The sequence below is a fragment of the Rhinolophus sinicus genome, linkage group LG03, assembly GCF_036562045.2.
Source record: "Rhinolophus sinicus isolate RSC01 linkage group LG03, ASM3656204v1, whole genome shotgun sequence".
Taxonomy (NCBI): domain Eukaryota; kingdom Metazoa; phylum Chordata; class Mammalia; order Chiroptera; family Rhinolophidae; genus Rhinolophus; species Rhinolophus sinicus.
In genome coordinates, this window is record NC_133753.1 from 63152858 (window position 1) to 63163609 (window position 10752).

At 44.2% G+C, this 10752-nt stretch overlaps 1 protein-coding gene across 1 annotated transcript in view; it reads right to left on the reverse strand.

Annotated features, from left to right (window-relative positions):
* The window catches only part of CAPN3 (calpain 3), a 44749-nt gene extending 37951 nt beyond the window's left edge, over positions 1 to 6798 (reverse strand). Inside the window, exon 1 of the mRNA XM_019725413.2 lies at positions 6168 to 6798. Within this exon, the coding sequence (XP_019580972.2) occupies positions 6168 to 6476 (309 nt within the window). The 5' untranslated portion in view covers positions 6477 to 6798. The remainder of the gene's footprint in view (positions 1 to 6167) is intronic.
* Positions 6799 to 10752: the final 3954 nt, after the last annotated feature.

A 10752-nucleotide genomic window follows, 5' to 3' on the forward strand; every position in this document is an offset into this window, starting at 1 on the left:
GAAAATAACACTTGTGGGGTATAAAGTTCGAGGAGTTTTATGACTATCTGAGCTGAAGCAACTAAAGGAAGGATGACATTATTTACGAATAGGGAGACACTATATGGAGGTAACCAGCTGGTTCTATTTTACTGTCTTCTGGTTCAGAGCCAGAGATAATGTGCTAAATTGTGGCTGGTGGAATTTTGGCAAGAAATAAGGATGAACTTGCAGACTGTGAAAAGTACTAACTGTAGGTTATTGAAGAACAGGGGCATCCATTTTCTCTTCAAAACCTTAACATCAGGAAAGAAACCTGTCACCTAGAATGGTTAAAAGAAGCAGTTCCCAAACATTTTCAATCCTCTGATTTATAAGTTTTTAAGATCAGTTTTTATACTAGATTCCTGGTGTTCTAGGAGTATATCATAAACTTCTAAAAGTTCTAATGGTGATTCTTTAAACTTGAAGTTTGGATGAAAATGGTAAAGAAAGCATCAGCTTTTCTTCAGCAGAATACTTCCAGGTGTTAGCCGGGGCTGCAGGGTTCCTTGGAGAGCTCAGACCTCCACTTCGTAGCCTGCGAGGGCAAAGCCTCCTCATCCCACCAGAGTTCATTGGTTTCTGGCAGTTTGCTTCTTCAAGCTTCCCTTTCCCAACCCACCCCCCGCCCCGCCCCACTGCTTTCTACACTCTGACTTCGGGCTGTGCTGGTTCAGTCCTGCCTGTGTAAATCGATACCAACTTCTGCCCTTTACCCAAAAGTTACTTGCCACAGGCATTTCACAAATTCATCAATAAAGATGTCTTTGAGGGTCAGGTCAAGTGCAAGGATAACACAGGTGTGTGGCCTCCTGTTTCCCTCACTCACCTTCGGTTTCTAGCTGTCCTCCCTCTTGTAAGTAAACTAGCATTTTTTTTCCTTTCCCCCCACCCCCAGAAAACAATCATGTCCACCCCCAGAAAGAATTTATTTTCTGTAATCACAAGAATCTTTCTAATTGTTTCTTATGAGTTTTCCTCTTGAAGAGAGAAGAGGAAGAGTTTGCCATGCTAAGGACTCACATGTGTTAAGTACATTTGGCTAAACAGGTTTAAAAAATCAAAGATAATTTTGTGGTAGTAACAAGACCTAACCTGAAGAATGGAATGATTTTTTCCCCCTAGTGTAACAGCCTTTTGTACAAGGGAGAAGGTGGTTCTGCTAGGACGATGAGGACTTGGGAAGGGGCAGGAGACCTGGTCAACCAGACAGCAGCAAAACCCAGCAGGTATGGTTGGCTCTGTGCCGATTGGCAGCATGGGAGAAAGAAATGGTTTGGGAAGAGGAGGAGGGAGGAAATGGCAGAATTGTGAGTAACTGGGAAAGGGGTCTTATTTGTCTTATTTTTCCATTCTAAAGCACTTTGTCCGCCTCGCATTTTAACATCTCTGAAATTGTGATACATCTTAATGTTAGAAAGCTTCCTTCTGTTGCAGTCAGTTGGGTGGTTGTCATGACTTGTGTACTCCCTCTGATAAAATCAAGAAAATACCAGCACCAAAATCTTTGAGACTTGCTGAAATGTGATTCACGATAAATTGCAGCTTGGGAAACTTACCTAAACTCTATCCTTAAAAAGACTGTAATTCAAGAGCTTTCCAGGTGTGGGAGCTACAGTGACATAAAATCACCTGTTTAGAGCATAAAGGAGCTGTTTCCTCCCTGGGAGGGAGGTTTCCTCAGGTCCAGACGTTGGCAGAGGGAATTAGCTGGTCCAAGACGTATAGAAGAGCAGGGCCAAGAGCAGGTTAGACCAAGTGGGATGAGCACAACTGGACTGGGATTGTAATCATAAAACCAGGTAAGAAGGAAAGCATACACCATAGAAATGTGGGTGAAGATGAGAACCAGCTCTGAATTAGCAGAAGGTGCGGCCCTGAAAAGATGGAGGGATGGGGACAGGACTTGAGAGGAAGCGGTAGGTTAGGCAGCCTATTACTAGAGGTCTAGACACTGCCAGCAAAGTATAAAGCACGGCATCTGGAGATAAGTGGCAGGTGGAAAATTCTCCTACCCTTAAAAGCTAATGGAAACAAAAAAAAACTGAGCAGAAAATTGCGAAGGGAAAATGCAGAGTCCCAGCTGTCAGCGCCAGGAGCTTTGGAGGGCAGAGGAGAAAGGGAGAGCAGATTTCTTAGGGGAAGACCTGGGGCGTAAGATGGAGGTGCTTGATAACACTTGCATTTTTATAACCAAACACACATTTTATATTCAATATATTTAGTTGACTGCAATTGTCTTAAAGAATAAGCAATCGCCTTCCCGTGAGGGGACTGTTCACACACATATCCTCATATTCAGTTGGACCAATTCAATTAGACCAGGCACGAAGTACTCAGATACATTGCTGTGGTTAATAGACACAAATTAAGATGAAAAGATGTTTATGATGTTGTCTCTTTTAAGAGACTACACAGCAGATGTAGATGGTGATTAGAACAGTCCATGTTTCTTGGGCATTCAGCCAATGCCCGGCCTGTAAGCTTGCAGTGTGCGTTAACTCACTTAATCTTCACAACAACCTTATGAGATAGGTTCTTCTATTACGATTATTCCCCATTTTCCAGAGGGGAACTTGTGGAAAAGAGAAAACTACGTGACCATCAGGCCCAGGACTTGACGTGAGTGAGACGTGGCTCTCGGCCACTGTGCCATCCTATGTCCTGCTCACAGAGGCCCAACCCTGAGGTGCCGTTCAATGCCTGATGTGGCTTGTGGAGGCCCAATAAATAACACCTCGTTTCTATGCCTGACTTTTGAACCAATGGAGGAGTAAGACATATGTATAGGGCAGGAGGGAGTCCAAAATGCCACATTTATTGTTGATAAATCTGACATTGGCTTCTAAATCCCAGAATGAGATAGATTTCATTGTTAAGAGATAAGGCGCTAGAGCCAGATTGCCTGGGTTTGAATCCCAACACCACTCTTTACCAACTGGGAGATCTGCAGCAAGAGACCTGAGACTCAGTTTCCTCATTTGCAAAGTGGGGACAATAAGGAACTCACCTCACAGGGTTGTTGTGAAGATTAAATGAGTTACCGTGTGGAAGTACTCATATGTCACACAGTGCGTTCTCAATCAAGATTAACTGTGACCATAACTGTTAATCAGTAGTAGTAGCAGGTGGCCCAGGTGGCGCAGGACTTCTGCAGGACTCCCCACAGGAACTTGCCTCTGTAAAACTTGCCATAAGAAGGAGCAGGTAGCTTGCTCCCAGGAGGAACAACAAAGAAAGGGGCTGGGCTTCACAGGTAAGGTTCTCTTTACAAATCATCCAGGAGAGGAGAGAGGTCATCTGTGTTGTGGGACTGAAGCCACTACCACGGAGAATGAAACACGTGTTGCCCACAAGAGTCATCAGTCTCCCAGAAGCCCTATTCTAGAAGCCATTCTTTTCTACCGAGGGGTTTGCCATCAAGAACATTTGGCTTAAAAATTGGGAAGTATTGTAGGATTTGTATGTTTTCTGCTCCTAGAAATAGATCATATGAGGAAAGGTGAGAGGAATCAGTTTGGCCTGGAGACTCAATGCATGATGCTCCCTCACAGGGGAGGGAAGGCAGTGAGGGAGCACTGGTATCCCTGTGAGAAGAGATTATAGATGTGGGGACACGTGGCCTGGGTCTCTCTTCTTTTCAAGAGGAAAAGGCTGAAAGTGCTGCATGTTCTTAGCTAGAATTATAGTTGGCCATCACTAATTCACCCTTCTTCATCACTATCCTCATCCTCAGCCTCGTCATCTGATTGTAATAAGTCATACCTGATTGTGAAGAAAAATTCAGATTTTTCTTCAATGGTTTTCAATGACTCTGTGCCTTAGACAGTAAAAGCAGGAAGGATATAGTCTCCTTTTCTGACTGCTCACGCATGGCAAAGGTCACTACATCGATGGGGTATATGGACAACGTATGTCTCCAAATTTCAGGAAGTTCAGAAGTCATTTGTTCCGTTTCAATCACCTCGTGTGACTATAGATAAGTCATGTGCCCTTTCTGGACCTTAATCACTTCACCTGCATGTGAGGGGGCTGAACCACATCTCCAAGATTCATTCCAACTCTGACCATCTCTCTGCATGCTAATTTATGCTAATAAGCCCAATAGGCTGCATTCCCCAACCTTAACCCCAGGGGACAGGATCATATTAATGAAGAGTGGGCTTTGCTATCTGGACCTTTAGCAACAGTAGAAAATTCAGGGAGCACAGTCTGGAACAGATAGGTCTTCTGTGCCTCTCATGTCGTGCTGACACTGACAGTGTAACTTTCAGGACAGAGCTAGTGTTTAGAGTATAATAAACCCTTAAAAGATTTTTATTAGCATGCAAGTCTAGCTTTTAAGATGAAAATCCACCAAGGATTTCACTATATACAATATTTGTAAGTTTTTACATTTTTTCTCTGCAGTACTATTGGAAAGGCTTTTAGGAACTCCCAGACTTGGAATGCAGGGCGATCCTTGTCGCTTGGTGGTCAGCGCCTTCAGATGTGGGGTTTCATTCACCAGCAGCAGCTATCTACTGAGGGCCTGGCCCTTTGCTGGGTAAGGGGGCCCAAAGATGAACAGAAATGGACCCTGATCTCAGAAGATGAGAAAGCTCAAAGGAAGTGACACCTGAATAGAGTTTTGGAAAGCGGGTGAAGAAGAGCAAATCAGATAAAAACAAGAAGGGCATTCCAGACAGACAGACAGCATGAGCAAAGGCCTTCAGGTGTGAGAAGACTTGGAACAACAGCACAGCTGAATGTGTCAGGCTCCACGTAGAGAGGGTGAAGATGAGACAGACAGGTAGGCAGGGCAAACTTGAGAAGGGCCATATCTCCGTTAAGAGGTTTGGACTTAATCCTGAAGGCATGGGGAATGGGGGCAGACTGGTGTCATAGAAGATATGTCAGCAGGGGGCGGGGGTTGGAGGGTGGCGACATGTCCCTGTACCCTGGCAGCAGGGCAGCAACGGGGTTGGAGAATAAAGTTCTTTCAAGTCCTCACTTCTAAATTAAATTGAGGGTGCTCAGGACAGTCACGGGCCTTACTACAGAACTGTCAGGAGAGGAAAGGAGCCCTGGGGAACACACAGGGTGACAACAGGATTGGATATTTCATCTCAGATTAAAAAGAAAACCATGGCAAATGAACAGCAATTGGGCCTCAGCTTAACTTGATTAATCTAATGAAAGCATTGGGCCTCAGAGTAAATGATTTCCTCAGGGAGGGTTTCTCTCCCTGGACTAGGTTAGCTCTCTTTGCCTTATGATTCCCTGAACATTGTCACCTGACAGTCATCTCTCCTGTTCCATGCCCTTCTTAACCTCAGGACTCTAGGCTCCAAGAGAGCGGGAAGTTTTGTCATATTTACTGCTGTCTCCCCAGCTGCTTGCCTGGTTTCTGCCTCTCATAGATGCTCAGTAAGTATTTCTTGAATTAAGAACAAGAGTCATACTGGAGGTATGATCAGAGAAGGGAGCCAGGGGAATATGATTTTCCTTCTGGTAGATCACTGTAAATGAAACCCAGAGGCTGGAAGAGTTACCTAAAAGAGAGAGGGTTTTAATCGGGGCTGTCATGCGCTCGCTGGCTGTACTTCCCTCGGGTGTGTCTTTATTTCCTCCTTTGTGAAGGGAGGAATATGGACAAAACAATTGCTAGGGTTTTCCCTACAAAGTCTAACCTTTTATACGGGGAAACAGGAGTCTTTGCCTGTCACTCTCCTCTTTCTGGGGCCTCTGTGTCTCAAAAAGACACGGCTACTGGCAAACTGAAGAAGAGCAACATGATTTTAGCCCAAGAAATTGAAGAAATCTTATAAAGATGTGAGATTTTTAAACAGAGAGGCCTGATCTGGACTGTTTGAAATTTGTTCTGGGAAGGGAATATTTACTTTTATAGGATGAATTCAACTGACTTCCAATTACTTTTATAAAAAGCAAGGTTTTTTTAAAATTATTATTGTTGTTGTTTTTCCCATAAAGACTGAGACCAAGAGTGAGACTCAGCCCTGCCTCACCTGAGGACAGAGCCCAGTGGAGCTGCTGCCAGGATCCTTCCCTCAGCGCCCATGTGCACAGCTGAGCTGTGGGGAGGTGCTGAGTGGGAGGACTTTTCGGAGGCAAAAACCCCAACCAGCAACCAGTAAGCTACTCACCGGAGGTCTCTTCCAGACGAACTGGATGGGGAACTTCTGGCTATAAAAGAGAGAGGTCTCATCCGGTGGGAACTCAGGATCCACATAAAGAAACTTCTTTTCTAGACATTTCTTGTGAAGCTGCTCAAATGTCTTCTCTTTCACTCCGATAATGGGAAAATTGCGGCTGATGATGGCTGAATAGATGCCACTCGGGTTTCCGCCGCCAGCCTCGGTGGTCTTGCCCTGGGCTGGATGGGGAATCGGCCCTGGGGATCTGGGCTCAGTCCCTGTCTGTGGGGCCACAGCCGCGCTAATGATGGTCGGCATGGCAGGCAAATTTGGAAGAAAAAGCTTTTTAAAGAAAAGAAGATACAGCTACCTTCAGGGAAAGGAAGCAACTGCAAAGGGGAGGTTGGAGTGATTCTGTCATCTGAAAGAAAAATGTCCACATCCAACTCAGGTTTACGTCCATCAGAAGGTCATCCAGCTTATGTCCATCTTAAAAACGGAGCTGTGATCCCAAGGCCGTAAGTTTTCCTGAGGAAGAAACACGAAAGGATTTCTGCAGCAATTTTTACTTGGGGGGCTCCTACCAGCACATACGTGCCAGAGGGAGAGAAAGAGTGTGACGGCTGTGTTTCAGTGGCTTGAAGAAGCTTGAGCCAGGAGAACTAAAAATAGACGTGAAGAAAGATCATGAGTATGAGAGTAAGAGAGAGGCTAGCGTGTAGCTAGACTGCATGGCCGAGAGAGAAGGACCCGGCTAAGGACACGTATGTGTTGCCATTAAGTGCTGGCGTTGTCAGGAAATGAAACGGGAATAACTGAGTACGTTGAACACTGAAAATTAGTGAAGAACTGCTGACGCATGGTTGAATCAGCACTGATACAGGCTATCAAACGACTGGTCACCAAATTAATGGAAAATAATACTACAGAAAGCTGCAAGGGGGAACGTGAGATACTGAGTTCTAGGAGAATATTCTAGGCATGTTTGAGACCATGATTTTTACTTTCTAAAATGCTAGGATATCAGAACATTTCATTTGGATTGGGCATCTCTTCTAGAATGTTCTGGTGTCAGCGTTCAGCGGAATCGTCTGGTTGGAAGGAAAATGCCACTCAGCAGAGTCCTCAGTTGAGGAAATCCCTGTTTCTTTTTGCCCACTTGATCTAGCCACCTCTCGTCTCTCCCTGCCCCCCAAATAAACACTGAGGGCAAATCTACTACAAAGCGTGCACCGGAACACAGATGGTTCAGGCAGGTCATGTTTGCATCTGGCTCAGAGTTGGAATTGGATACTGACCAGGTTGGCCATCAGGTCCTGGGATGTCATCCCAAAAGTGTTGGTTTCGGGGCTCTTAAATGAGAGCACAAGTGGCTCTGAGGAAGGGGAGTGCCTGCCTGGCTTCTGCCTTGTGTTCTACCCACAGGAGCAGCTACCCAGGCCGTAAGGAGATGGCCGCATTCCAAGTATGGCTGAGTGGAGGCTGGTCCCAGCCTGCAGCCCTGCCTGTTCCCGTGTGACCAGTATCATCAGCCCAAGGCTAGAGGCTATGGGAGAAGGTTGGAGGTGGCAGCTGAAATGGTGAGTGCTACCAGGCTCTCGATCCCTGGGGTTGCCGCTCTGAGGAGCCCTGTGTCTGGAGGTGCAACTTGGAGGAACCATCAGCCTATCCTCCTGTCCCTCTAAGGAGATGCACAAGGATCTTTACGACCACTCTTGAAGAGACTGAAAGAGGAAGGCAGCCTCTGAAGACTGACTGCCCAAGTTCAAAGTCTAGGTCTGCTGCTCACGGGCTGTGCCTGTGTAACTTGAGGTGAGTTACTTTGTCTTTTCTTCCTGTGTCTAAGTTTTCTCACTTATCACATGGGTCTAATGATAGTTATTCTGTTATTGAGTCATTATCAAAATTAAACAAGATAATTTATGTCATACATTTAAAATAGTGCCAAGTTTGTTTGAAGCACTCAGTAAACGTTGTTGTTGGAGATGACACAAATGTAATATTACTTTGGGATTAGAATAGGTTGAGTGATAGTCATTCATTGGTCCAAATCAGTGCTGACTCCATGAGCGTTGACTGAACGTCTTCCATGTGTACACCACCGGGACAGGTGCAATCTGTCCAGGATCATGTGGTTGCAGCATTTCCAATCAGAGGCATGTCTACCTGCCTGCACTAAAAGAGCCTATAGAAAGACTGCCGTCCACCCTCAAACTCACCAATGCCATGGAATGCGAAGTAGGGAGTTTCCTTCCCCTGCCATCATATGTTTGACTTCTAGCCTAGTGCTCTATCTATCCCACCTTGAAATTCATAGCACTGACCCACATTTTATTGTTTCTGCCTATTAAGCTTCCTTTCTACCCACAGGACTGTAAGCTCAATGAAGATGGGAACTGTGTCCCCATTCCACTCTCAGGGTTAAGCATATGGAAGGTTCCTAATAAATATGTGTTATGTATCCACTGAATGAAATTTCCCTATGTGAGGAGATATTTCTTTCTTTCTTTTTTTTTTTTTTAACATTTTAAAAAATTAGTTTCAGGTGTATGAAACAATGTAATAGTTAGACATTTATCATATATATCCCTCACACAGTGATAACCCCCTCTCCCCACCTACTACCCCTCTGACATCACATACAGCCATTACATTTCCGCTGTCTCTATGAGGAGATATTTCTTATATTTCTTACTGCCTTGGCAATGCAGTCAAAGTTTCTTGGCTGATTTGTCCCTGGGGCAGAAGCTGTCTCTAGGCTACACACATGCTGACCTTTCTTTTCTCAGCTGTCTAAGCCAGCTCCATCTGTCAGTAACTAAGCCGAGTGTGTGACGGAGATGAATCTCTTGTCTTAGCAGGATGGGCACATCAAACACAGAGTACAAAGTGCTATCCATTTTGCTCTATCAATTGTTGTGGATAAAACCCCCTCTCAGATTAGTAGGCACAAACTCAAGATTTATTCAGCTGTCCAGCTGTAGAAACGCATGCTATCAGGGAGGAATCCAATCTGAGCCCGTGAACAAAGAGTAGATAATGAGCATAGAACAGCTGCACATTTCAATTCACAGAAGCCTCTTCAAAGTAAAGAACTAGTTTTTATAACATATTTCAGCCACAGACATGCAATATCTATAGATGGAATGGTTTCTGTTGCAACAATAAGGAACATTAGTAGCTCTGTATCACTGTCTTTCCCACCAATCTTTGATTCAGCGCTATCGGAAGCAATGTGTTTGCTTATAATTATAACACCCACCATTCTTTAAGTGCCTACTGCACACTAGCTACTTCACATATTCTTAAAAACTTTTAATTTTAAAGTAATTTTAGATTTACAAAAACCAGTTGCAAAGATAGTACGGAGTTCCCCTAATGTTTATACCTTGTATAACTATGGTACAATGATCAAAACCAAGAAATTAATGTTGGTATAACATTATTAACTAAACTACAAGACATATTTTGATTTCTTCAATGTTACCACTAATGTTTTGGGTTTTTTTCCCCTTCTGTTACAGGATCTGATCCAAGAGCCTACCCTGCATTTAACTGTCATGTCTCCTTAGTGTCCTTCAATCTCTGACAGCTTCACAGTGTTGTCTCTCCTGACCTGGGCACTTTCGAGGAGCACTTGTCAGGTATCTTATAGAATGCCCCTCGACTTAATATTGTCTGATGTTTTTCACATGATTAGACTGAGGTTATGGGTTTGAGAGAAGAACATCATGGAGGCGATGTGCCCTTCTCATTAAATCATATCTGGGGGGGGGTATATGATATTGACGTATTTTATGACAGGTGATGTCAACTTTGATCACTTGGCTAAGGTAATGTCTACCAGGTTTCTCCAAAGTAAACTTACCCGTGTTTCCCTTTCCACATGCATAGGATATTTTATTCTGTGCTGGTTGGATTAATACACACACACACACACACACACACACACACACACACACGTGCGCGCAGGTGCATGCACACACGGTCTGACAATCAAGTTCACGAACTAGTTATAACGATATTGCTCACTGTTTTTGATATCAGAGGGATTAGTCATTATGAATTGGTACCAACTGGACAGTTAAACCAAGTTTACTATTTGGACGTGCTGAAAAGGCTGTGTGGAAAAGTTATATGACCTGAACTTTTCGCCAACAATTCCTGGCTCTTGCATCACAACCATGCACCAGCTCACACGGCACTGTCTGTGAGGGAGTTTTTAGCCAGTAAACAAGTCACTGTATTGGAACACCCTCCCTACTTACCTGATCTGGCCCCCAGTGACTTCTTTCTTTACTTGAAGATAAAGGAAATATTAAAAGGAAGACATTTTGATGACATTCAGGACATCAAGGGTAATATGACAACAGCTCTGATGGCCATTCCAGAAAAGAGTTCCAAAAATTGCTTTGAAGGGTGGACTAGGTGCTGGTGTCGGTACACAGTTTCCCAAGGGAAGTACTTCGAAGGTGACCATAGTGATATTCAGCAATGAGTGTGTAGCACTTTTTCAAGGATGAGTTCACGAACTTAATTGTCTGATCTCGTATCAGTTATAAAATGATCAGTTATAACTGATTAATATATCTGC